The sequence below is a fragment of the Talaromyces stipitatus genome, genomic scaffold (genome assembly GCF_000003125.1).
Source record: "Talaromyces stipitatus ATCC 10500 scf_1105507295511 genomic scaffold, whole genome shotgun sequence".
Taxonomy (NCBI): Eukaryota; Fungi; Ascomycota; class Eurotiomycetes; order Eurotiales; family Trichocomaceae; genus Talaromyces; species Talaromyces stipitatus.
The window spans coordinates 2,702,891-2,728,930 of NW_002990119.1; the positions used below are offsets into that span (position 1 = coordinate 2,702,891).

At 46.5% G+C, this 26,040-nt stretch overlaps 9 protein-coding genes across 10 annotated transcripts, besides 4 other annotated features; 4 read left to right on the forward strand and 5 right to left on the reverse strand.

Moving 5' to 3' along the window:
* Positions 1–1,592: 1,592 nt before the first annotated feature.
* TSTA_106950 (metalloprotease m41 ftsh, putative) lies at positions 1,593–5,799 on the reverse strand (the record flags this gene model as incomplete). The annotated part of the gene is made up of 3 exons (XM_002486679.1): positions 1,593–3,845; positions 4,380–5,512; positions 5,571–5,799. The coding sequence occupies 3 exons, from the start codon at positions 5,797–5,799 to the stop codon at positions 1,731–1,733; spliced, it is 3,477 nt and encodes a 1,158-aa protein (XP_002486724.1). The 3' UTR covers positions 1,593–1,730.
* Positions 5,800–6,454: 655 nt separating this feature from the next.
* TSTA_106960 (uncharacterized protein) lies at positions 6,455–8,061 on the forward strand. Of its 2 annotated transcripts, none has more exons than XM_002486680.1 (2): positions 6,455–7,291; positions 7,344–8,061. In XM_002486680.1, the coding sequence occupies exons 1-2, from the start codon at positions 6,493–6,495 to the stop codon at positions 7,622–7,624; spliced, it is 1,080 nt and encodes a 359-aa protein (XP_002486725.1). In that variant the 5' UTR covers positions 6,455–6,492; the 3' UTR covers positions 7,625–8,061. The 2 variants fall into 2 exon arrangements, with proteins under 2 accessions (XP_002486725.1, XP_002486726.1); XM_002486681.1 differs by having other exon boundaries at positions 7,359–8,061.
* A 2,114-nt stretch (positions 8,062–10,175) lies between these two features.
* TSTA_106970 (uncharacterized protein) lies at positions 10,176–11,006 on the forward strand. The gene is made up of 2 exons (XM_002486682.1): positions 10,176–10,556; positions 10,612–11,006. Exons 1-2 carry the CDS (start codon positions 10,312–10,314, stop codon positions 10,961–10,963), a joined length of 597 nt encoding a protein of 198 aa, XP_002486727.1. The 5' UTR covers positions 10,176–10,311; the 3' UTR covers positions 10,964–11,006.
* A 1,755-nt stretch (positions 11,007–12,761) lies between these two features.
* TSTA_106980 (serine-threonine protein kinase, putative) lies at positions 12,762–13,581 on the reverse strand (the record flags this gene model as incomplete). The annotated part of the gene is made up of 2 exons (XM_002486683.1): positions 12,762–12,818; positions 12,847–13,581. 2 exons carry the CDS (start codon positions 13,579–13,581, stop codon positions 12,762–12,764), a joined length of 792 nt encoding a protein of 263 aa, XP_002486728.1.
* Positions 13,582–14,865: 1,284 nt separating this feature from the next.
* On the reverse strand, positions 14,866–16,866 carry TSTA_106990 (uncharacterized protein; the record flags this gene model as incomplete). Its single annotated transcript, XM_002486684.1, has 3 exons — positions 14,866–16,201; positions 16,266–16,421; positions 16,488–16,866. 3 exons carry the CDS (start codon positions 16,864–16,866, stop codon positions 15,006–15,008), a joined length of 1,731 nt encoding a protein of 576 aa, XP_002486729.1. The 3' UTR covers positions 14,866–15,005.
* A 1,354-nt stretch (positions 16,867–18,220) lies between these two features.
* On the reverse strand, positions 18,221–18,639 carry TSTA_107000 (uncharacterized protein; the record flags this gene model as incomplete). Its single annotated transcript, XM_002486685.1, has 2 exons — positions 18,221–18,528; positions 18,564–18,639. 2 exons carry the CDS (start codon positions 18,637–18,639, stop codon positions 18,221–18,223), a joined length of 384 nt encoding a protein of 127 aa, XP_002486730.1.
* Positions 18,478–19,143: a mobile genetic element.
* A 167-nt stretch (positions 19,144–19,310) lies between these two features.
* On the reverse strand, positions 19,311–19,671 carry TSTA_107010 (uncharacterized protein; the record flags this gene model as incomplete). Its single annotated transcript, XM_002486686.1, has 2 exons — positions 19,311–19,387; positions 19,410–19,671. The coding sequence occupies 2 exons, from the start codon at positions 19,669–19,671 to the stop codon at positions 19,311–19,313; spliced, it is 339 nt and encodes a 112-aa protein (XP_002486731.1).
* A 701-nt stretch (positions 19,672–20,372) lies between these two features.
* TSTA_107020 (uncharacterized protein) lies at positions 20,373–22,598 on the forward strand (the record flags this gene model as incomplete). Its single annotated transcript, XM_002486687.1, has 4 exons — positions 20,373–20,469; positions 20,578–20,965; positions 21,027–21,432; positions 21,492–22,598. 4 exons carry the CDS (start codon positions 20,373–20,375, stop codon positions 22,596–22,598), a joined length of 1,998 nt encoding a protein of 665 aa, XP_002486732.1.
* Positions 20,525–20,549: a microsatellite.
* Positions 22,599–23,308: 710 nt separating the features above from the next.
* Positions 23,309–23,989, forward strand: TSTA_107030 (uncharacterized protein; the record flags this gene model as incomplete). Its single annotated transcript, XM_002486688.1, has 2 exons — positions 23,309–23,773; positions 23,840–23,989. 2 exons carry the CDS (start codon positions 23,309–23,311, stop codon positions 23,987–23,989), a joined length of 615 nt encoding a protein of 204 aa, XP_002486733.1.
* A 930-nt stretch (positions 23,990–24,919) lies between these two features.
* Positions 24,920–25,861: a mobile genetic element.
* A 4-nt stretch (positions 25,862–25,865) lies between these two features.
* Positions 25,866–26,040: part of a mobile genetic element that runs on past the window's edge.

Below are 26,040 nucleotides of genomic sequence, written 5' to 3' on the forward strand. Positions count from 1 at the left end.
ATCTCATTACCAGTGTGGATCAGAATGAAAGCACCCGCATTGACGCTAGCGCTGCAATGGGTTGTGATGCGACGATGATATATGCTCAATTTCTGGCAATGTAGGACCCTAAATTGGAAATACAGGCCGCTGTGAGCTTCAATAGCGGGTGTGACGGAAAATAAAATTGAAAAAACGAAGAGAGAAAGGAGACGATGAGGTGAAATCGTTCGAGGGACACACCTGGGTTTATATAGACGACGCTCGGGCCCGCTATTCCTGAACGGGACGGGCTGGCACCGCTAGGCCCGGTCTGGTTGTCTCGTTCCCAGGATCGACAGGCGGTGGAGACTCGAGAGTGGCAGAGGAACTTACTATATAGTATTATCGTTTTAACACAGTGGGGCTTCCAATGAAGTGAACATCGTTGCCTAGATATGACTCATAGGTCACGTGTATGACCAGACCCGGTCATAAACATCCCCTAGAGTTTCGGGGAATGAAAGAATATTATTTTTTTTATCTCGACTTGATCAGACCATGAGCGAATTAGCTATGACTCTATGGTGCTTCTAGAATACTCTCGGGTAGCCCCACAGTATGCGATTCATGCATCTGAGTGGGCCTAAAGACCAACCCTAACCATTTTTCAAGCCATAAAATGAAGGCCACTAATAGCATTCTCTCTGAGCAACATCTTTATTCCTTCCGTCGGTTACAGTTACTTGTCTAAAGAATCATGCATTTATAAAGACTATGCATTTATAAGGACTGAAAGCTTGTGTGGACTGTACAACTGTGAGGACTATACAATTGTGATAACAGTGCATTTGTAAAGACTGTGCGATTGTGAAGATTATGCATTTGTAGAGACTATGCATTTGTAAAGGCTGTACATTTGTAAAGACTCCGCATTTGTAGAGACCCTGCATTTGTGAAGACTGTGCATTTATAGAGACTGTGCATTTGTAGAGACTGTGCATTTGTAAAGACTATACATTTGTAAAGACTCTGTATTTGTAAAGATTGTATATTTGTAAAAACTGTGGATTTCTCTACCTTCCTCAGCTGGACTAAAAGCTCAATTCCTCTGACTCCTATGACATACCCTTCCGACCTTTCGCCGAGGACGGGGCACTTTCGGAAGCCGTCGAAACAAATTATTTCAATGCGAGATGTCGGACCTGTTACCAATCCGTCTTAGCGGCACTCCATTTTTCGCTAAGGAATGACTCTATCCTAAAAATAGTCTAGTCCTGTAGTTTAGTGCTGCTTTCTGACTAGCTTCACCTTTGCCTTGCACTCCTTTTCCTGTTTTCCCTAATCTCCAAACATTATGTTTGCACATTTCGCTCACGATAAAGCTTATTCTTTGTGAATCCTCGCCTAGGAAGAGCAGGGAGGTAATTGAAAATGGAAGAATCTCAATATACCGTGATATGCTCTGGGTAACAAAACCATGAGCGGTGGGTAATGGCAATTCACTTGAATTGAAAAGCGAGGATCACCAACTCGCTGGTGGAATGTTCTCGAGAACAACTGAATCATATGATAAACTGGAAGACGCTTACAGATGAATCGACAAGCATTGTCCAGTACAATAAACGAAGCAAAGACAAGTCTCAAGTTTCAAGATTGTAGTTCAGACCTCATGCGTGATAACTCCCGTTGAAAGGTATCGGAGCGCTTGTTTGGGCTTTTATCCCAGACGCTGGTCACCCGCTTTCGTTTTTGATTGGCGGCAATAGAACCTAGTGCATCCGTTTTTGATACTGCGCTCGCTCGAAATCAATGAACATGACCCGTTTATTCTCTTCGTTCCAGATCATGTTCCCCGGAATAGGATCGTTATGGAGAATGCCAAGTTCATGAATTGCACGTAACGATGTCTCGGCCTGCTGAATGAGATGAGCGTGATCAGATTCATGCCGCTTGGCCAAATTTCTCCCCGCGTAGCTCATTAAAGTCAAGTGGACCATCTTGGCGATCCCGTCATATGAAAGCGGTCGACGAAGATTGAGTCCGCCGAGGACTACCGGAACGAACTGCCCTTGAATCGCACTGAGGTGGGAGTACATCATCTCCTCCCGCTTAGCACACTCGATGAATTCGACCGGACCACCTTTCCCAACAAAGGTATACCCATGGGACCAGAGAGTGATTTTGAAAAGAGCCCCGCGTATGCCATGTACATGAAGTGATTCGCATCCGAGTTCTGAGTTGGGGTCCGGGTCATTGGAGAGCTGTCGATCCAATAGTTTGATAGCCATCTTGGTGTTTAGTCGATGTCGGTCGACTCCATGCTCGCTCGCATTGGGACATTTTCTATCCAGTGGTCCCCTCCAGCGCAAACTCCGAAGGCACTGTTGAGTACAATACTTTCGAGACTTGCCTTTCGAAGACGAATGTTGTGACCTGGTAGAAATTCGGGTTGTGGCGGCTGTGGCTTGACGCTGAGGAAACCGAGAGTCACGTGGCGCTCGACTGGGAGTAGATGGATCCAAGCTATCATCAGTATCGTATTCATGATCTGATAATCGTGATTCTTGCGATGGATCACAGGAAATGGCCATCACAGACTTTGACCTGGTCCTCACTGGAGACTGGCGGCAATAATTCGTTCGGCTTAGCGGTGGTTTGTAGTCAGAAGCAGGAATGTCCTTCTCCTCGATTTTCTCCAGTAGGTCATCATATACCATTTCCCATGTTTCCAACTGGCTTGCTACCCAGTCTCTCCAAGCTATATCCCGCGGGGAAGTTCGCAAAGCTCGCAGAGTGAAAGCTAAGAGCTGGCCGACTGCGGTCAGATGTAGCCGATTGTCACCATTTACATCGCCGGCCCAGCCGGTAGTATTGCCAACATCTTCTTGCGGTACTGATAGATAGTAGAGTACGGTCGATGAATTGCTATAAAGCACTCGAAGGAATATGAATGCTTCGCCCGGGACCACGCAGCCGTACTCGTTTCCGCCTTCGTACATGTAGTGGGAGAGCTGTGTAATCACTGCGGCGACAACACGACGGCAAATGTCCTCCGGCGATTCGTCTTTCTGGTATCGTACGATGTGGTCAAGTTCCATGTCCTGCAGTCCGGCTTTGATGTGGGCGAGAGACAGCTTACGCGGGGCCTTGTATTCGATGAGAAAAGACGGAACCTTCTCGTCCGGTCCACGATTGTAAACGCAGAACTGGTCCGCGCGAGGACGAGGCAGACGTGGCTGTGCGGTCGCTTGTCTTCTCATTCGTGATGTTGATCTGGAAGTGTCCCTTGACCGTCTTGCTAGGCGCTCCGAGCGACGAAGTCCTTCCTGCTCCAAACTTAAAGAGTTCATGTTTGTGACTATTCTGGATTCATCCGTCAGTGTATTGGCATGGTTTTCAAAAGTCACGTCTCCATTGAGATGAAATCTTCGCTGTAGTTGCGGGTTGGCATGGAGCTGCTTAATGGCCGAGGCGACGCGCGATTCCACGCTATGGCGCTGGAAGTAACCTAAATCTAGCTCCGAGCTGAGCATCCTTTCTGTAACCTCCTTTACATATTCTTTTGGAGCCAGCAGCGGTGTAAAGTGACGTTCAGTAACAAAATCTTCATCCATTAGGTCCTTCCATATTGCCGTCTGCTCGTCTGGAAAGTCTACCCATTCCTGAATTCTGCTCGGTCGCAGTTTGCGGTCCGCATTTGCAGCATCACCCTTTGTTGACGACTTCTTGTCCTTCTGAATAGTCAGACCGAGGAAGAGATGTTCGTGGCATGCGTCGAGAAATTCGGGAAGCGTCGTATTTCGAGTCTGTAGTATTTCTAAGTTCAGGTTCCGTTCGGCTATCTCTTGTCGTCGTTTTGCTTCCTTTCGTCGTCGTTGTTCTTCCTCTCATCGTCGTTCCGCTTGCTCTCGTCGTCGTTCTGCCTCCTCTCGTCGTCATTCTTCTTCTTTTAGATGCTTGCGTAGTTCGTCTAACTCTTTCTGAGACATAGTTAACCTATGTTGACATGATGTTTTTACAGTAGGACACGGGAAGTTGTTTTGGTTCGGTCAGAAGGGGAAAGACCCACTACAACATTAATGTAGTACGTAAACTCGGCCAATGAGGGGCGATTACGGAAAACAACAACGGACGAATAGGATGATTAAGGACGACTAAGGACGACTAAGGACGATTCAGAACAATTAGAGAGTGTTGTCGTAACTGGACAAAGAACTAGCTTCCCAGACCGACATGATTCTAACTACCGTATCTAAAGAAGTAGCTTGTTATTCCGGCCACAATTTGCTATGCCACAGTTTCCAAGCCACTGCACAGCAGGGCCTTCGCATCGAACCAGAAAATTAGTCATCTCTAAGCCATGAGTTCTCCCTCTCCAAAGCGGACGTGACTTGCTTTCCTTCTTTTTGTTTTGTTACCCATTCGTGAACACCGCTCACAGCATCAGCAGGCGAATTTTTATGCTCTAGAAGGAATGACAAAACTTTGGCCGGACTGAACTCTTCCTCTGGTACATGAGCGGCAAACTCTTCAGCCAGTCTTTCAATCGCCAAATCGTCGATTTCCTTTTTTGGTTGCTCATATCCAGTAGGCGTCCGTTTGAAGATGGTACAGAAAAGTTGAGTGACGATTTTATTGTCAGCACGTTTAAACAAAATAGTTTTGTCCACACGGCCCGGGCGAATAAGGGCTTCATCTAGATGGTCGATGTGATTTGTTGACATGATGAGTATGCGACCCTCCTGTGACCCGACGCCATCAATGACATTCAAGAGTCCGGATAGTGATACTCCACGTTGAGGCGCATCCTTCTGGTTTTGCCCCACGCTGGTATTTTTACGATCCAAGCCAACGGCATCCACGTCCTCCAGGAGGACGATACAACGTGGAGGAAGCTGAGTAAAAAGTTTACTCAGTCCAGCATCACCCAGGCTGGACAAATTGAGAATATATATGTCCAGCTCATATACGCCGGCAACAGAAAGACAGAAGCTAGACTTTCCCGTCCCGGGAGGGCCATCTAAGAGATATCCTCGTTTGTAGGGAATCCCTCGGGACGTATACCATTCTTGGGTTTGTTCATCGAGAAATTGTCTCATATCTTCCAAGACATTTTTCTTCACTTCCTCGTCCATTATGACGGTGGAAATGTCTCTTGCGGGTCTCAAGCCAGTCCGCTTCCACTCGCCACCCTCTGGTTGAAAGACTGGCACTTTCCGCTGAATGAGACTGAGATATTGCTCACGGCACTCTTTCATCAGGTCCATTAAGATCTTTGGAGATGTGCCAATGCACGAGATGGAAATCTCCTCATGATGTTCTCTTTTATGGCAGTGAAGCGTAAGCCAGTGGTTCTTGTACCAAAAGCCAAAAGATCCATCCCAAGGGGAGTACGACAGAGGCTTCTTTCTTAACAATTGATCCTGAACAACGGTTCGAGTTTTGACGCGAACCATTAGAGAAGCTACTTCTTTGGCAAATGGTTGTTGTTGTACCCAGTACTTAATCATTTCATATGCCTCGTCATAGTAGTACACGTGGATGGTCGGACCTATTATTAGTCAGCGATGAGTTTACATTCTTCCCCCTTTTCTCTGAAGTAAACGCACTGAAATGTTTGTTGATCAATTCATTCGCATAGCCATATACATAGCGAGCAAATATTGCAAAAACAGCCCCCATACAGAGCAGCCGAACATAGCCATTCGCGTTGTTGAGAAGAAGCTGCTGCGCAGAGGCATTGAGGGTACTGAACCCAGGGAAGAAGATGTCCACAACAGATATTGGGGATGCCATTGGATGCATGGGTAGGTATTCAACTCCGCTAAATGCGTTCATTTTGAAGGGATATCTCAAATCGTCAAAATGTCAAGCCCAGAGATAGTATTAAATTGAAGTGAGAATTCGTAACGGAAATTGGAAATGTACACACGCCTTTTAGGTAAATAATGTTTGACCTCTGACCTACCAACCACCAGTGAACATACACTTCTATTTATACACAAAATTGTATACAATCCCACGGCGAATACGACTTCAATTTTATCGCGATGATCGAGAGCTTCGCTTATTGTGGCGTACCGAACGCAGCTGTGAGCACTGAAGTAGCATCGTCACATAACCTTGTGCATATACTTTTTTATGCAAAGGAATCAGGATTTAGGTCTCAGGCTGTGGATCATTTTGGCTCGGTCTGAGAGCTAATGCATTATGTTTTTGAGATCACAGATATAGAAATCGGGGAAAAAGCAAATAAGTGGATATCAATGAGCAGATTCAGCTCCTTGTCCCGATTGGCCATGTCTTCATTGTGATCAAGCAGCTTGAGGAGCCAACTAGGCTCTTTCTGGGCTAGCTAGTTTAGGAGTCCTGTTTTTCATTGACTTTTAATATTTCAGCTTTTTGAGATAACGCTATGCTGCATCATGCAGGGAATGTGGGGCGTGAACATGAGGGATTTAAACGGTCTCCAGCCCAGTTTCTTGTCTCTTTCAGGTCAGAGTATTGCGAGAGTTTTATGAAATTGCCAACATGTCTGCAGGTGCAATCATACAACAGTTTTCAAATCTGCTCAAGCACGCAGAATCTTTAGGTCCGAAATTGAGTTCTAATATTCGTCCACGCAAAGACCAATTGAAAGAAATTCAAATTCTGTGCATGAAGCTGAAGGAGGTTACAGCAAGCATTGAAGGACATGTGGAACATTTGTTGCAAAAAGCAGCTCCAAGCGACAAAGTATTGGAACTTTTAGACCGTCTTCGATCCTCTGAACCTGTCGATCTATTGGATCCGTTGCTTACGACCATGCTCAGGAAAAATCTTATCCTTATATTTCGAGGACCAGATGTTTCAGCATTGGACTCTGACAAGGTGAGATCAAGGAGAGAAAAAACTCGAGCTCGATGCGAGAAGCTTCGCACGCAGAACCCCCATTTGATCTTGAGATGGTCAATCACCTTTCAGCCTTCCACATGGAATCAACCTACGGTTATGACGGAAAATGCCGTTGATTTCCTTATTGACGAAATGAAGATGGAGAAACTCGGCCAAATATCTTCTCAGCTCGTGGATATTCTACAATGCCTCGCGCAGGAAGAACCTTTGAAAAGTTGCGAGTTATTCCAACAATTTGTTCAACAAACAATTAATACAATGAGTACGCGCGAGGAGCCAAATACTGCGGCCCCCCTACAAGTGATGACGGCAGAGCAACAACAGCAAAATGTGGTGCCGCCGAAGAGGAAGCATACAGCAGAAAGTATGACACCTGGAGAAAGCTCCCATGAAGATGATACACAAGAAAAAATAAAGTTAATAAAGCGAAGTGATGGTAAGCAATACCAACGCCAATATATGCACAAAGGATGCTGATAAAATAACAGAAATCGACTATAAAGGATCATCCATGCCAGCTGGTAACCTTCCGCTTCTCATCCAACGCCTTCCAGCAGCCATGGGAAGCAGTAAGCAATGGAAGTGGGAGCGACAACTCTTCGCGAACAACGCGATAAGATCGGGGAGCATTGGTGTAGACAGAACCGATTGTCTAAGTGCTTTTGTTCCAAAAGATCGTAATCATGATGTTTCCATTACATTAATGGTCGGATATGAAGCTGGAGTAGCTTTGATAGATGATATGGGGGCACAAATTATCCGAGTGTGAAAGTCACCGTTGCTCCGATCACAGGAGCTGCAATCACAACAACACGATGTCCAGCAGGGACATCTGCAGTGATTTCGTTTTCGGGGTTGCCCTCAGTTTTGAAATATGGAGGGGTCGCATAATCGACTTTTGGATCATAAATCTCTATTGATTGTGCTTTTCCTTTGAGTGTCCTGACATATTCTGCCTCTCTGAAGAGTCTGGCGCCCTTTATTTCATATGTGACGCCCTCCTCTGCCACAAATCCAATTTCCTCCGTCATTTCGGATCCTTGTGTTCCACGACTCGTAGGCGAATAGATCGGTAAAGTAATCGGGTGTGTTAGACCGGTTCATAAGTCATATCTCGAGGAATTGCGCGGGTAAATCGTAGGCAGGCAAGCTCGTAGAAATCGCAACAATCTTCCTCGTCGCGCGATAAAAATAATTTGAAGCCGGTAGGAGGGGCAAACGACACGTGACAAGAAAATTCGCGGCCTGATCGGGTAGAGACGGCGAGAGACCAGATTAGTAAGGCAAAATTGTAGGTAACATAACTAACGTCTAAGCACTCACTAGGAACGCGAAGAATGGAGACCATGCATTGTCGAGATGCACAATCCATCAACTATTTCGGAAGACTCTTGTAAGAAAATACGTCGTCACCGGCTTCATCAAGCTCAATACGCTCACTTGGACCTATTATTCAGGTTAGTTCCAACGCTCGGAAGATTGCGAAGAGACCTCACAGTTGCTAGCTGCGTCTCTAAATTCTGGAAGAACCAAGCACTGATAGTAATAGCTCCTGATATAATCCAGAAACTGATCGCAGTCAAGGTTGCTGCTTTGAAGAAACGTCCGCTCTTAGAGGGTTGATGATGAAAGAACGCAAGTGGCCCAGGCGTCGAGCTCAGAGTATTTGACCGCTCGCTAATCGTCCAAAGTCGAAAATACTGAATAGCAAAGAACAGTATTTCGATGGATGTAAGTGTAAGAGTTGATAAGAATAGGAGATGACGCCCTCTGCTTGGTACGTGGTCAAGGGAGTATCTATCCTTTTTAAGTATGCAGAATTTCAACAAGTGGGAGAACAAAACTAACAGTAGCAGGAGTAAAGTTTTGAATACCGGAAAGATAATGAAACTGTTGATCGCCCAGATATGTTGCTTGAACAAAAAGAGAAACTAGCAAATATCAGTGACTTGGACATCGAGCATGCGCAGCAAACGTACTTCGTTTATCGATGGTAGAAGCAGTAAGAATCCCATTTCGATCGTTAAAATTGGCCTCGAATGGTCTGTTAAATAATGGGGCGATTAGCTAGACGATTAAGAAAATTTCTACAGAGGTGCTCACCGCCTCGAAAGCCCGGTTGATAAACAGACAAGGCTACTGATGTGAGTAAACCGGTCAAAATTAGGATTCCCAGCACAGCTTGGGTAAAAATAACTGGATTCTGTCTGAGTGAAGCAAGTCGGGCTGAGCTGAAGCCACTGATTATGAAAAGCCAAAGAAAAAAAGATACGGCAACACATATCGATGCTGCTGTTGATACACCAATTTGAGAAATGTCGATTTTCGCCATCGTTACTCCGTAGTGATTCTGATCTATCCTGGCTTTTTTTCCTTCTATCGCGTCTTCTCTACGATCCTCTTTATACCTATTTTCTCTATGGCGAGGAACATCTTGAAACTACATTTTGATCAATCTCCCAAAATCATGACTTTTCTATAAAGTTGTAGCCCTTTGCGTCGTATCTAGCTAGGGGCGCTATAGGATGGGTATGTAAAGGCCAGCCAAATTGATGGTTTTTATGATCCGAATATTTGGCTAAGCGGAGACACAGCGGTGCCGCTGTGCATCTTGCATCTCTTCCTATTTGCTGCCAACGCCCAGCAAGTGCAGGACTGCGAGCTGTCCAATTTGAGGATCGAGGATCATCTTATGAATACATAAAACCCAGTGCGATGATCGCCTTTTATTTTCTTAGTTTGAGGCTAAATTAGGAACACAAGACCAGTGCGCTGATCTCTGAGCGAACGATATCCAATACTCTGCCACTGTTGAAAGAAAAGACTTCATTATTCTGTTTAAACCAGAGCCCACGACTGCCCTGCATAACCTTAACCGGATCGCCTAATCAATGATGGCTCGACAGAAATCGCTGATAATTAGCTCATAAAACCCAGCCAACTGAAGGGCTTTTGTATTCTATATGTTCAAGGCTGAGCCAGGATACAGAAGGACCGTGTACTACTCCGGCTACTCCTGGTTTACGTTTTCTACCCAGAAAAGCCGGTGAGCGACCTGTGATTTTCTCACTCAGTTTGAACCACATATGTAAATGAGTTTCACAGGTCCACCCAGTTGAAGCAGTTCTTCTATTCTGTCTTCTCAGCCTCGTGTGTATAGAGAATGAAGGAGAACGGGTTCGAAAGCCGAAGGCAGCTATGGCAGGGTTCATGGATAGCCCAGCTCTTAATGTGATCAGGCTAATGACTTTTAGATATAAGCTTTCAGGAAATCTGCTGAGATGCTAATTTATTCTGCTCAGACAGGTCATCACACCCACCTCCATTCCAAACTCGATTTCGATGATAAAAATCACACTTCTGCATCGACGGCAACATCCATAACCGCAAAGTCAGTCAGTCCTCCTCTCATCACCTTTAGCGTTAACTCGGAGACTGTCATCAGCAACGACGACGATGACAGCAGGAAACACAAAGCTTTCGGCTCAATCGCTAGAAGAGTCCGCTAAGAAATCTAAGTGGTCGCCGGAAGAAGATGCGCTGGTCATTGATTTACGAGGGAAGCAAATGAAGTGGGACGAAATCAGTAAGCGATTGCCTGGACGGAGTCCCATTAGTTGTCGATTGCATTATCAGAACTATCTCGAGCGGCCTGAATGGGACGAGAATAAGAAGAATAAACTTGCTAGGATGTACGAGAGGTATGCTGAAACCGTGTTCCACTCAAAGATGGCCGAAAGACTCTAATCATTGAAGACTCAAAGCAAATATGTGGGCCGAAATTGCCCAGGAAATGAACGTTCCATGGCGAGCCGCAGAAGCCATGCACTGGGAGCTGGGCGAGCAAGAAATGGCTCGACGTGCAGGTCCCATCGCGCTGCGTGCTAAGAGAAACATGACACTGAGGTCCAAGCCACGCCATCATTCGCTGAAGATCAATCATTGCGTCTCCTTATCACCCTCACCTCGTACAACTATACTTCATCCACCGCCGCAGTCTTCAATTCGGCATCCAAATCCTGCCCAAGGACAGCTTCGACTACCGTCTATCGAGGAATTGATAGCCGGTGTTCCACTATACGGTCCATCCAAACCCTATATCCAATGAACTACTATTCCTATTCAAGCATTATACTACCGTAGAGGGTAGATTCGATGAGTGTGGCCTATCATAACCTACTAGCGGCGGTCAAGCAGTTGTTGTTAATCAAGTTTATTGTCCATACCCAGCCCTAAAAGCTATGACAGACCAGGCGGTCAAGCAGTTTATTTAAAGTAGACTTTGCTTCTCCTTTCCATTGATTATCATGACTTCCTTGAATTTAGTACATGCATTAGATAATTTTACTGATAAGATCCATCCTTATTCTGAACCACTAGATATATCGACGCCTTCGTAGCTAGCCAGAACACACTAAGCTAGTAATCTTCATTGATATGCTCGCTTGACACAGGCGTTACTGCGAGCTAGGAAAAATATAAGCATTAAAGAATCTTATGGCAGGCATTTCGATTAAACGTCACTCATGACGATCTGTATGCCACCATTGTCAATTGACGCCTAGGTGAGATCGCATAATTCACAGGAGGGCCAGGTTCAGAGTCAAGACCAAGTATCTTGCAGACCTCGACCCAGCCACAAGTGCGATTCGTTTCGTGAGCTCTGGCGTCAGCCCCATTGCGCTATGATGATTTGCTCTCCCTCTCTAAAAATGCAGTGATCACATTAAGAATTTATATAAAACCCAGCAAATGGAAGGACTTTTATATTCTACTATATATGTTCGAGGCTGAGCCGGGAAGGTCTGTGCGCTGTTGAATAAGTATTGGCGGTGTCTTCTATCCAATCCGAATTGGCGATTAATTCAAAAAACCAGCCAAGTAATGGACTTTTACGATTCGGAACCCGGGGCTAAAGGCGAGGGGTTACTAAGGATCTACGGAGTAGTAAGTATATCTTGGCCCGAAGGTGAGATATCTAAACAATTGAGTGGCGGTATGATTGGCTTCTTCCTGTACGTGCCTCATATGCTTAAAAAGGCAATTTAATTTACTGGCACATGTTGTTAGATATACCTCGAAACTAATTAAGTACTGGCTCTGTGGATGGCAAATGTCAAATATTCAAATACCCTGTAGTCCACGAATCAATTAGATGCTCTACCCGCCTACGAGTCTGCCGATATTAGCTGGGAAAAAAGGGACATGACTCCCTCCTCTTTCATGTAGCTAGCTAAAAGGATGCCTGACTAATGCAGACATGTCCAGAATTAATTTGATTTGATAAGACACGCAGAGCACGGAGAACTAGGTTGCTGCCTGGATCATCAGGGTAAATCGACACGTACCATTTGCGCAAATGCTGCAACTTATTCTATCAGCGAATTGAGTCGGCGTACTCTGTGCAGCATAATGAGTGCATTGTTACACGACTACCCCAAACCAGTGAGCAATTTTTGCTAAATGACTGTTCCAGACTCACTATAAGTAGAGGCTTTTTCAACAGAATCTTGCTACACTGTGATGTCCTCAAACTATCCTTCTCAGCATTCCACTCATTACAACAACATGTGCAAGTACATCGATGCCATAAAGAAATACCGTGCGTGCACTAGAAACCCAAGACACACTTCGACTACAAGAACAATTACCGAGACTTGTGACCATCCACAAAAGGGGCAGTATTGTCCGAATCTAACAAAGGACACATCTCAGCAGTGGGGATCTATGTCTGTCCCTGGGCCGTGCCCTCTATGCCCTGCACGTTGAAGACCGTAGGCTCCGATTTCCACCACAGTCCTCATTAGTAGGCTAACCACGACGTGTAGGACTTCGATCTTAATTTGGAATCTGCGAGGACCACACATACTAGAACCGCCCATGAATGATGTTTTGAGAAAATAGGGTTACTCCCTGGACTTTGTCATTTGCATGCTAGGATGATTTCTTCGTCGTCGTTCTTTCTAGTGATAGTTTTAGAGATTCAATAACTTGACCAGTGTTCTCGTATTTTTCATCCCAACAATTTTGAATAACTGTAGCGATTCGAATCTCATGAAGGCAGGGAAATTCCTCACGATCATACCTTGCCTCTACTTCGTCATCACTAAGTCCCGAGAAAGGCTTCTTCCACGCCATTATTTCATAAATAGCAGATCCCAAAGCGAAGAGCTCTCTCTTCATAACTGGTCGTTCCTGAAAGTCTCTTCCTCGACGAGGTAATTCATAAGAAACTTCCTCACTGACAATTTCTTCAAAACCAGAACCTTCGAGGACAGATCCCCCAAAGTCGCCGATTTTGACGCGGTAGTCGGTAAATAGGAAAAGATTCCGACAGCTTAAATCTGAGTGTCGCACCCCTTTTAAATGTAGATAATCCAACCCTAAAGAAGTGTCGAGAGCCATATGAAGACGGATATGTTCTGGGGGTGGTTTGTCATGATGTTCTTCAATGTATTGTCGAATGTTGCCTAGGGGAGCAAGCTCTAAGCGGAGAGAGTGCACATTTGGATGCACCTCTTCTCGTCCAAAGAAACGTAGAATCTGTGGATGTTGACCAAGAATTTCGTATATGGTTGCTTCTCGAGAAATGATATCTTCACACGGTGTTTCACGACATGCACAGAGTTTCCCATTCTCCCATAATTGATAGCCTTTAAGGACCGTCAAGCCATCCGTGCATGAAACAAAGCCTGTTGAGCCTAAGCCTCTAATCGACCAGTGCATGATGTTAATGAATTTGCCAATGATTTGAGAGATATTGCTGTTTTGACAGAAGGAGAAAGCAAATAGGTTATTCAGTGAGACAATGGAAAGATCGTGCGGAGGTTCAAGGCGGTGGGTGAGTGTGACATGTTTGATGCGCTTTTTATCATGCTACTTTGCTTATTTTGGTTTAGCGTTGATTGCGTTCTCCCAACTGAGAAGAGTGATTATTTGACCTACGGCTTCTAATTTGCAAATGCGTAGCATGAGCATATTAGTACAGAGAGCATCATCGCGAAAAAATTTACTGTACTCTGATTGGTCTTCTGTAACTCGCAAAATTTCCCTATTGGGGATAGTTCCTGTGGTCATCTAGTACACCGTCCACGTAAACCAATAAAATATAAAGAAATGCCGCTAAGGGCGCCACTAAAATCTTGACGGTCACAGTGTATTCTGGAGCGTGTAATGGAGTCATTCGAATCTAAGCGCAGACCTCAACAAAATGCAGGGTTTGCAATGTATGGTATCGGGGAAAATATAGAAAGGCTTACTATATTTATCCGTCAAGTTCTCACTGCAATCTACCTAGACTCTCAGAAAAGGTGATCGGAGATCAATTAGAAACACGGTTTCTCTCGCTTTTTGGGTACCTTAGAGGGATTGGATGGAAACCACGCATGATAGAGCGGATCATAGGCCAAAGAGCAAATCATTCGAACACTGTGAGCCTGGTAGAGAACAGGTTCTGTTCCTGCCCCATGGATTCTTCCATTTCCGTATTGTCTCCAGACAGTCCTTCAAATCCTCTAACAATGAGTCTCTATCTTTACATATCACTGAGTGCTTCGTATGCTTGACCCAATTCAATACCAGAAATTGATACTGCTGTGTGCGGCATATCCGGATGTTCTCCATAGCAGATACTCTTGGAACTGGTAGGCCTGCTCTTCTAGCGACCTGCATAGTTACGACTTCTTCCATGCGAGTACCACCGGATCATTCTAGGATAATTATCTGGAAGCTGTGGATTATGGTCAGCTAGTCGCTAACCCTCATTACCTACGCATTGCCAAAGGCAGTATATCAGTGTCAAGCGTTAAAGCTTTCATAAGCTAACCTCATAAGGGACTGCAGTACCGAACTCTTTAATCCTTTACCGGGAGAGAGCTTCTCGATTTACTCTTCAGCCATCGTACCCGATGTTATTGGATGGTATGCTGGATGATCTCGGCCAGGATTCATTTACTAACTTACTGCAGACCTAAATGATGCTCTCTCTGAATTCTATACAAAATATGGCAGTGCAATCCCTCTAGAAAAGTGGTTGGAAAAACACCATACCACAAAAAATTTCTCGACGATTCCGAGGAGTGCATGGACTGCTAACAAAGTTTCTTGGCTAGCTTTCTGAAGTAATCGAATATATGTTGGTCACCAAATGCCTACGGCGAATAACGCTCCACAGCTCGGCGGGACCGAAGAGAATACTGCCTACGATTTGGCGAAAAGGTAGTATTCCGGTCGACCTCATCATTTGGAGTCATACCGGACGACTTTGCTGCTAACCCCTTGAGAGTGGTAGAGTATTGAACCTGGATTGCACCTGCTGTCCGGTCGGGGAAGTGCTCTTTTATTTGCGTCCATGGAAGATTTTCCTCTTCTCTTAGCCGCTTCAAGCGAAAATTCTCCTCCTCCGTCCACTTCTTCCTGCGCTTGTGTTTTCTTCCAGAGCCTGCCTCTCGAGCGTTCGAGTGACTGTTCCTTTGTTTTCTTAACTTTCTTGTGGTTTCAACTTTCGAGGACGTGTGAAGGTCTCGTTCCTGTGTGATATCCATTTCACATTGATCGTGACCTCGGTCGGGCGTATGGTCGGATTTTGGTGAACAATGATTCAAGTGTTCTCGATCTACTGTCCACGAGAAGGAACACATAATCTGTGATGAAAAGAACTCGCAGGTGAGCACTCCTCGCTGAACAGTCTTCAAGTCTGGAAGTGACAGGCTTCCAATTTTGAACGCGATATCCGCTTCCGGTTTCACTGAATTACTATCTGTGACGGGTTGATGTTTTGGTCTGTTTGTGGGACGGGCTCGGTCGTCTACGTGCTGCGATCGGTCAACGTAATCTTGATCGTCTGAGTCGTCGGAATCACCACTTTCGTCAGGTGGTTCTGTTCGATACGTCTGCATCCTCGGGCGCGACCGATGAGGGCGTTTGGCTGATCTCCGTGTGCGTGGCTTAGGAGGCTGTGCTGTGGCTGCATCTCTGGATGTACAGTTCTGTCTTTGTTCAAATGCTGGTGTCAGACCTCGAGTGCAGCCAGAGGTTGGCCCATCTGCCGAGGAATCATTGTCACAGGAGCTTGGATTTTGTTGGTCATTGTCATCCATATGAACCACGGAACTAGTCCTCGGGCCCGCGCTTGAGATCATGTTCGAAGGGGAGGTATCTAGGTTCTGAGTCGTTTTGTCACGGACGGCGTTCTGGCTCTCATCGACATCAACCTCAGGTAGTTGTGTCGGAATCTCTGCCAGCTGGGAATTCGTATTCCAACCACTCACGTGTGACACATCTGTATCATTGAGATGCGTGTCTGTGATATCAATATGAACGGTGTCTTCGCTCGGTGTTCCGAAAACTTAACGAATGAATCAGCGTTCTGTGTCCTTGTGAAGGCATCGGTAGTTAAACAAATTACATACTTGAAGAAGAATGAACATCATCCAGTTCTGGATCGCACATCAATCTTGTCGTTTCTTTGTGCGTTAAGCGAGGCCGTTCAGGCTGTATGGTCACTGCCGCTATACTTGAACTGGCCCCGTTATCGTGGCTTGCAGGTTGCACGTCGCTTGGACAATCTGGAATGGACTACGTCAATATTTCCTCGACACCTGTTGGAAAAGCTGGGCGGATCCCCCACTCACTAAACAATAGGTTACTGGAACCATTTGCGAAGCTCTCACTACCAGTGTGATGCTGTATCTCCTGCCCTGGAGTCTCCAGACCTGTACTCATAACGGCGGTGGTGGCCGTCGTGTTACTCCACTCTGCAAGTTCCCTGTCAAAAACATTTCTGTATGAGGACTCTGGAGATGCCTGCTCTTGACTGTTTGGGACGAATCTCTGATTGAACTGGTGAGGTTGGTCAGGGTAGGAGGGTGATTGAACTCGGGAACTGGGCTTTTGTGGCAGAGGATGGATCAATGGTAGTGGTTTTGACGGCAGTGGTAGGGGTTTGGAGGATATGGAGGGCTTGGGAGGGAGGGGAGGCTGATATGGGATAATCTCGTCTAACGTGATCATCATTGCAGGAGGGAAGAAAATTGATGGATATGGAAAGAGGGAGAAAATACAAATGGAGGCGGGAGAGGATGAGAGAATGGCAACCTGAGCGTCATAAAAAGGAAACGGGGGACAATCGTCCTTATTAGTCTCACATCACACAACCGACACGCCGACATTTCAACCTTGGCGGATCCCATTCACATTCAGGCAGGACGATTGAGCATGGAAAGACCGAAGCTATCCGGTTCTTCTCGGCAGGTTGATCTCTGCAGTGGGCCACCTTGACTATCGCAGCTGACATGTCCTGCAATATCCGAAATCAGCTTCTCTAAAGCGCGAATTTCCTGATTGGCAGCACTACCATTCATGAGCCTGTGCTATATCCCAGCGAGACGACTTCTGCGCGCCACTATCACATCGGGCAACTCTTCTAACCATCGACGCCTCACGAAAGGATGTGAAACCCGACCTATGGATGGCGTTCGCTAGTCATAGCTGACTCGCTTTGTCTCCATCTTCTCCATCAAAGCAATCACCTGGATGTACGGTGAGTTTTTCATTGGCTGTATCTTCCTTCCGTCCCCTGGTCCTCAGCCCCCCCTGTGAGGCATTTTTTTGAGGCTGTACTGTCGCATCAGACAGCCATTTCTCACCGCAGAGCCAACCAGGATGACGATACATGATCTGAGCTCATCAGTGGCGTCGCTGTTGGGTCGCTGTTGAGTCGCATGCACAGCGTCGGACATCTCAGGACCTCTCCTCAGCCGTTTTCCAAAGACTGGTTGATGACGGATTCGCGAAGAATCGCCGATCGTCCACTGCTGCCTAGAATGATGACGACTTGGGTTGCATCCAATTCTCATGCATCTGCAGCTCCATCACGACGCTGCGAAAAAATCTCCAGCTATCGACTAATCTGGCAGCATCTGCCGTCGCTGAGCGAAGCACAGTGCTGCATGCAGTGGGGCTAGGTGAGACACCGGATCCTTCCAGTTTTGTTCAGTTGGCTCGGCACCGTCGTTGTTGGTTTGAGCGAGAGAAAATGCGAAAGGAGAACGGCCGTCGTCGTTGAGCGACGCACTTGCGGTTTATATACTTCAGGAGATCCACCAGCAATGACGCTAGACCCGAAGTGATCACGCTAAACCGGAAGGAGGCCTTTTTTAGCGTCTGCGGGAGCGCTAGTCCTAATTTGGGGGACGCGTCGCGGGCGCGCGAATCAGCGTCCCTCCCACAAATGGTGATATTCCTAAATAAACAACCGCAAATCTAATGAACTAATTTTTACCTAGCGATAACGCTGGGGAGTAGAATCTGGCGGCTTCGGCGATTTGTAGTAATAACCTCATCAATAACCTCATCCTTGACCTCACTACTCTGTTTGGGATTCAATTTCTTTGAATTTGGGTTCGTTCGGTTCGTACGGAGCTTCGCTGTAGTCAGGGCATTTTTTAAGCTGTAAATCTGCTTCCTTGACTGCTTTTTGCTCAAGCTTTTGGCGTTGTTTTTCAGCAGCCTGTTGCGCGCGTTCTTCTCGTATTTGTTGACGGATTTGATCTCTTTTTTGCTTTTCTTGCTCTCTACCTTCCTTTAGAAGCTGTTTTTGAAGTCTTTTATCATCTTTTCTAGCGTTTTCCTGCGCGGCTTGATCCTCTTTTGTTGCTATAGTTCGCGGGCTTGCTAAACCTTTGAAGGGCTGAAAAAGATTGCACTACCTTCCTTTTCATTAGGTAAATCCAATGATAATGGCTTTTTCCTAATCCGGCGCTTTTTCTCTCTTTTAAGAGCCATCTCTAGGCTCTTAAGACGTAATCTGAACAGTACAACCTCGGTAGAAAGTTGTATAACCGTATTGGTTAGCTTTTTCATGTTTTTGCTTGGATTTTTGCCCTCAACCACTTTAACAAATTGACGAATATATCTCCAATCTTCAGCTGAGAGAATTGAAGCTGTAAAACTAGCTGAACTTGGCCGGCTGGTGGATTTCTCATTATATCGCTGTAAAATGATCTCCGGATTGAAAGGAATCAGGCCCGTATTTTTGGAGGCAGAGCTGATATTTTTCTTAGTAAAAGATAGTTCACAACTCGCCCAGAAAAGCCGAAAAAAGTCGCGTTTAGTAATACGGCTCAAGCCCTGGCTTTCATCAAGAAATTTGCGTAAAGCCATCGTATAATAAGTGGCAAGAGGTCCAAATAAGCCAACATCAAGAGTCTGTAAAGTATGTGTCGCATGTGCCGGAAATATTGCCAATAAGATCCTGTTTCTATCACAATATTCAATAAATCTCATATTGACGAGAAAAAACTCTTTTTTCTTTTGTCATAACCCCAATTGCAAAGCCCTTCTCATCCATATTGTAAATCTGATTCGGCCGAAGATTATATTGCTCAATTTTCTGGTTTATAAGCTCAAAATATAGAGCATAACTCCATGCACAATCCGCTCTTTTTCGATTGTTGTCAATGCCCGTAGAATAGCGAGAAATCAACGCATTTGGACGCTTCTTTAACCAGCGAGAAACCCAGCTTTTTCCGGGCTTTCTACTGGTTATCTCATACGCGAATTTGCAATCATTGAAGGCGTAGGTGGTATACCGTGCTCACAGAGCATATCTATCCATTGTATAAGCTTTTGAGACTGTTGGTTATTGAGTAATCGTTGATTGTCGTATTGCTCCTCTTTTGAGCCCGTAACACCTCGGTATCTTCTCGAGAGCGTTGAACAACTAACACCAAGCATTTTTGCAGTCAAGGTGGGTGTCATCTGTTCGCCTTCTTCCAAGAAATTCAAATATTCAATCGCATCCTCAATTGCACCCATTTTGACTGATTTATCGCGCTTTGAAGTCTGTATTGTTTTTCGCGTTTTGACGCGATACCGTGCATCACGTGGTTCCGTGCACCTGTTGGAAATAAAATCACGTGACTAGCAGAATACAGAAGTCGAACTACGGAACGGTTCGCAAATACCTCAAAAATACCAAATTTCCTTTAAGGGCGTCCTTTTTGGTGAAATGGTATTAGTTCCGACAGCACCAGGCGGTGAAGGACGGTATTGGGACTAGCCCGTTTTAGTCGAGGTGTTGATATCAACCCTCGACCTCACCACTTAGCTCGAGCACACATGACATCTTCTAGAGCCTCATTATCTTATCGGTCTCTCGCGGAAACTGACCGCTTCCTTAACCGCCTGCCTAGGTAAATAGGGGCGTTGGTATAATGGTATGGTCTTGTACGAGGACTAGCCCGCACGGCTCCAAATGCAGATTTCTGGTAGTATTTCTCAGCCAGTGGTGACCCCCATATAACCGGGCTATACGAAGGTCATGTCGCGCCAAGACCGCTTGCTACTGCGTTATCTGGCCGGCCGCGACATTTCGCGGGATTACCTGGGGTTTGCTACCTGTACTTCCATCCTTTCTGCCTCAGGCTCTGGTTCCGTGCTGTAAGTCTACAAATCCGTCACATTCATCTCCAGACCGGACACCATCGCCTCTGAATTGCTTCGGCTATTTCAGCACCATGGTGACTAGTGTCGCTATCAAGGTCTTCCTGCTAGCGGTCGCGTCTCTGCCGTTCACTCAGACCCAGACAATCCGTGATGGAAATCAGGTCGTCGGTATGAGCTCATGACTGTTTTGTGTGATATCTGTCTTGTAGCTACGATTCGGGACTTTTTTGTTTTTTTTTTTTTTTTTTGAACATTTCTTGACTTTTTCTCCTGCAGCTGCCAATGCAACGACAGTCGCGCGTGGCGCAGTTGAAGTGTCTCCCGACTCGTCCGATTCAGGCGTCGGCTACTTCTCGTTTGAGTCAACGCAGTTGACGCCCGAGGTCATTGCGAACCTCACGACGTTGAACTTGACAGGCATTGAGTATTTCAATTTTGGCGATGCATCTTCTACCACGGCGAAACTGAAATCAGCCAGTTGCAAGGCTTTACCAGGTGATTTCGCGTGGCCGCCGGACATCGTATGGTTCGTTCTTGATTTGCTTCTTGGCGGTGGCCTCATCAAGAGCGTCCCAGTTGCCGCGCCTTGTTACTCTGATTGGTATCAGTACAACCCAGACGAGTGTACGACTATCACCTCGCAATGGAGCTCTCCAGAATTCCAGTATTTTACCTTTGTATCCTACCCTATGGCTTCCCCCGCCCATCGCTAACTGCAAAACAAGATCATCTCAACCCACCGGTATTGACTGGCCACTCTTCGAGGGTGTGACCTGCCTACCCCCAGCTCTCGGTCCCACAAATGCAACCTGCACGCTCGGCGGCATGCCGTCGTACATTGTCAATGTGACCAATGTGGCTCAGATCCAGCTGGCCGTCAACTTCGCTCGCAGTTTGAACCTACGTCTCAGCATCAAAAACCAGGGCCACGACTTCAATTCCAAAAACGTCGGCGCGGGCTCCCTCTCTGTGTGGACCAGTCATTTGAACCATATCCAGTACCTCGGTCCCGAGTTCACCATCGGCTCATATAGCGGTCCCTCCCTTAAGATCGGGGCTGGAGTTGAAACGTTGCAGGTCTACGAGTTTGCCGATAGCCTTGGCCTTGATGTCGTTGGTGGAGTTGCAAGGGTGGGTGCACCATAAATCGACCGTTCTGCATGATGTATCGTTGATAAGTTCCCTTCTAGACTGTCGGCCTCGGTGGTGGCTACATCGCAGGCGGTGGCCATTCACCTCTGATGTCGATGTACGGCATGGCCGCTGACCAGGTTCTTGCCCTGGAAATCGTCCTTCCCGACGGTCGCTTCGTCTCGGTCTCTGAGACAAGCTATCCGGACCTATTCTGGGCGCTCCGTGGAGGCGGTGGCAGCACCTTCGGAGTGGTGACCTCGCTCGTCATCCGCGCGTATCCCAAGCTACCCATCACTACCTTGACTTTCTCGTTCGGCACCAGCCATACTATCACAGACTGCACCTTCTGGGAGGGTATGTACGCCGTGTGGGCTACGTTCCCTGTCTACGCCGACGCCGGCCACTACCGCTACTGGTCCATCTCGTGCACTTCAGAGTCCAGCTGTAGCTTCAGCATGTCACCACACTGGGCCAATAATTACACCACCGCGCAGCTGCAAGAGTTCGTTGCTCCTCTGTTCGCAAACCTGACAGCACTTGGCATGCCACCTCAGGACGTCGTTTACGCTGAGTATGACGGCGTTTTGAACGCCTTCACCACGACCTTCCCCGCGTCCACTGAAGTGGTGGGCAGCTGGACCTATCACACCGGCTCACGCCTGTTTCCACGTAGGAACTGGGAAAATGAAACCAGTCTCGCCGCCCAATCGGCCGCGCTCCGCAATACCGCTGTTGAGGCCGGCATGATATTGGGATACAACTTCAAAGCTGCCGTCAATCCTACTGTCAACCAGGACAACGCTGTGAACCCGGCCTGGCGCGACATGCTCTCTCACACAATGCTGGGCGCTGTCTGGGCGCAGTCAGCAACGCCTGATGATATTGCAGCTGCCAATCAGCTGCTGAAGAAGCGGTTGCAGACGTGGCGAGATGTGAGTCCCGGCTCTGGCGCGTACCTAAATGAGGCAGACATCAACGAGCCGGATTTCCAGCAATCGTTCTATGGCAGCAACTACGCGCGACTGTACTCAATGAAGCAGCAGTATGATCCGTGGGGGTTGCTGTACGCTATCACTGCGGTTGGCTCTGAGGATTGGTATGTCACGGGTCAGATTCCGTACTACCCGACCCAAAATGGAAGGTTATGTAGAGTTGGGAGCTAATGAAGTCGACGTACGTGTCACAAGAATCAAGAAGTCATAGCTAATAGATTAGCACATCGCGGATAGACTAATGTATTAAGAAATAAAAGATTATCCGATGTGACGGCTGAGCAGGATGCCATTCAGAAGCACGTCAGATTTGATGTTCCTGAAGCAACGGAGCCAGAGGAACGTTGTACCGGGATAGGGGAAGAGGGTAAAGCTTGGCCACGTGGTCACGCCACAATGTCGAGGATTAGGTAAGCTAAACCTAATCAAGGAAAGCCTACAACATTGATACAAGGAAAATTCGAGAATTGAAGTCACAAGATTGAATCTACGAATCAACTTTACAGCTCTGTGTCGAGAATCTTCTATTTGAGATTGCGTGGATGGGATTCTCAAGCATAAATAGTGTCCAACAATCCCCTTAAGATGTAGATAGAAGAGTGGGCAGAATAAGGTCAATATCGATATTTCCACTATAAAGATATCTTTGAGTATTAAGCTTAACTGAGTTTGTGCTAGTGCACTGCAAGTTCCGATACACAATATATCAAGTTTCTACCATGGATCCCATGGTGGGTGGCAGGCTTCGATTTCGAGTTGATAGACGAATTCCTTACAATTACCTATATCAAACAGTCAGAGGCTCAAACTCCTCACCCCTCTCTACCACCTAGCCACCAGAAGTGCGGCCTTTGACGCGTCTCAACGCGTCCAGCAACACCATGGCACGTAAAGGCCCTGGTACAGATGGCCCTCTACAGACAGCCCTACTAGAATCCACGTCTGCAGCCACAACAAGAGCTTCTGAAGGACAGAAGATCTTTAGCCCTATAGCTGCATTCCTCGATAAACATCGCAGCCAAACCACCGGCCTGGCCCCTCACCTACTAAGAGCCCTCACCACTCTAAGCAATGACCTCGCCTCAGTAGCCCAACGACATTTCAACGCCTATATCAGCGGTATCTCGACGACCTCCATTCTACCTGCCCTGTCCCCTTCCCCCACCCCAAATTCCTTACCCCCATCACCCCCTCCCTCACGTCCCCTCTCAGGCCTTGAACAGTCGACTTATGCAACTATTACCCAATATGCCCCGGTCAAATCAACTCCCACTACTCACTCCAAAGCCCATGTTAAAAAGCCTATGCCTCTGGTGAAACAACCCCTTCCTAACAACTGGCTCTTCGTACGCCTCCCAGCTAACCATGCAGCTAGAAAAATAGAAGCCTACGCCATCTACTCTAGCCTACAGTCTCAACTAAACTCAAACAGTCCAGCACTAAAAGAAGTTCAAGCCACAAAGACTGGCTTTGCACTATGTCCCTCATCTCCAGAAGTCCTCCTAGCCCTTGAGGCCCAAAAAGAGATTATCTCTACATTCTTTGTTAACTACCAGATATAACGCAGCTCCCGATGGGTCTCGTACCAAGTCACCAATATACCAAGAAAAATTGGCCAAATCTTGGATGGCCGATACTCTCTAATCCCTGTCAATCCTACACTACTATCCTTAGAAATCAGTGAAACTACAAGGCTCAAGCCTATATCTATCAGTGAGACCGCTACAAGTGCTATCAATCCTAATACTCTTTCCTCAAGCTAGTTTGTCAACTTCCCAGAAGGCATAAAATCACTACGTGCCTATCTAGCTACGTCTTTTTAGCACTATCACTAATGCTTGTCACCTCTCTAAGAGAACAACAGTTACCCAATACACATAATGCTAGAAATGGCATAATGCACGATCCTGTGCCCGCCCCTCTCGATGCCAGCTCTGTAGCTCCTCAGAGCATACTGAATAGGGACATGTTAACTGCTACACAGCCCTAGAGCCTCATCAGTGCCCTCTCAGATGCATACACTGCTATGGACTACATCCAGCTGATTTCCCAGAATGCCTCCTGCGCCCAAAAGGCAACACTAAATATACCAAAACTCAATAAGCAGAGATCTGCAAATCCTACGCCACAGACCTTACAAAAGCCCGTACTGATAGAGGATGCAGCTCTCAACTCTCCACAGGCACACAAGAATTACCTATGGCCTTAGATAAAATATCTCCTTAGTCCCTAGCTAGAAAGATACTCTCTCCTTTCCGCCTAGTAACCCCTCCACCTCATGCTTCTACTGAAGATCCCCCAATCATAGCTCGTGCAGTCCGCTTCACAACCCCTCAGCCACCAAACAGATTTACCTCTCTTCTTGAACAGGAGATATAATCTATCACTACCTAATTTAAAAGATGCCTCTCAATATTCTACAGTTAAATGTAGGCCACGCGCCAGCTGCACATGGAATAGCTCTCATATTGGTATACATTAGCGATATCGATATTATCCTAATCCAAGAACCATACATATTCAAGGATCTTAATCGACAGATCATAAAGAAACACCCATCATATGAATGCTTCTCCCCTACTGATAGCTAGGCAGTAAGTGGCCGACCACGAGTCCTCACCTATGTTTGCAAGAAGATAGGTATCTGGACCTCCCAGCTACGCCCCTTCACAACTGACACTAAAGAGGCCTTAGATCTCCTGTTCCTTTAGATTTTTTCACCCACAGGAAAGTCCGCTCTAATAGTTAACATCTATAATGCCCCAGCAGGCTGCATCAGAGCAGGTGAAGCCGCGAAAGCTCTTACAACCCTACTAGACACTTATTTCTCTCAAGCAATAATACTTGCAGGAGATCTCAATCTACTACATAATAGATGGCAGCCCTCACTACAAAGCAGCTCCACAACTTTTGCAGAGCCCTTTATCGAGTGGTTGGACCACCTAGGATTAGTACTTATCTCGGATACAGACTGCCCCACACATGATAGAGGTAATGTGTTAGACCTCAGTTTTGCCTTAAGCCCCCTAGCACTCGCAGGAGCAAAAGCCAGCATAGCAAGCCACCTTGACGCAACCTCAGATCACCAGCCACTTATCACTACTGTCCCGTGGGACCAGAGATACAAGGAAACGGCCTAGAAACTGAGATTTAATATACTAGACCACACCTGCTTCCTCTCTCTCCTCGCCTCTAATCTCGATAATATCAAGAGCGCAGCCAATACAGAAGAAGACCTTGATGCCCTTGCTGAAGAACTAACATCCACAATCCAAGGAGCATATAGAGGCTCCGCTAAGAGAACCCTGACACAAGGAATAGAACAGCCATGGTAAAATAATAACTGCAAGAAAGCCTTGCACAATTATTGCTTAGGCCTATGCTCAAAGGCAGACTTCCGACGGACAACCAGGAGGTCCCAACGACAATTCTGGAGTCTATAATCTTTTGCAGAACTCTTCTGAAGCAGGAGACATACCTCTGGATTCCCCAGCAGTGCCTTCCACCAGTCTCTACTTCCCAGAGATATCGTTGATGCAGGTTGAGGAGTCAATACTACAGGCAGGAAATACAACCCCTGGTGTAGACGAAATTCCAACTTGCATAATGAAAG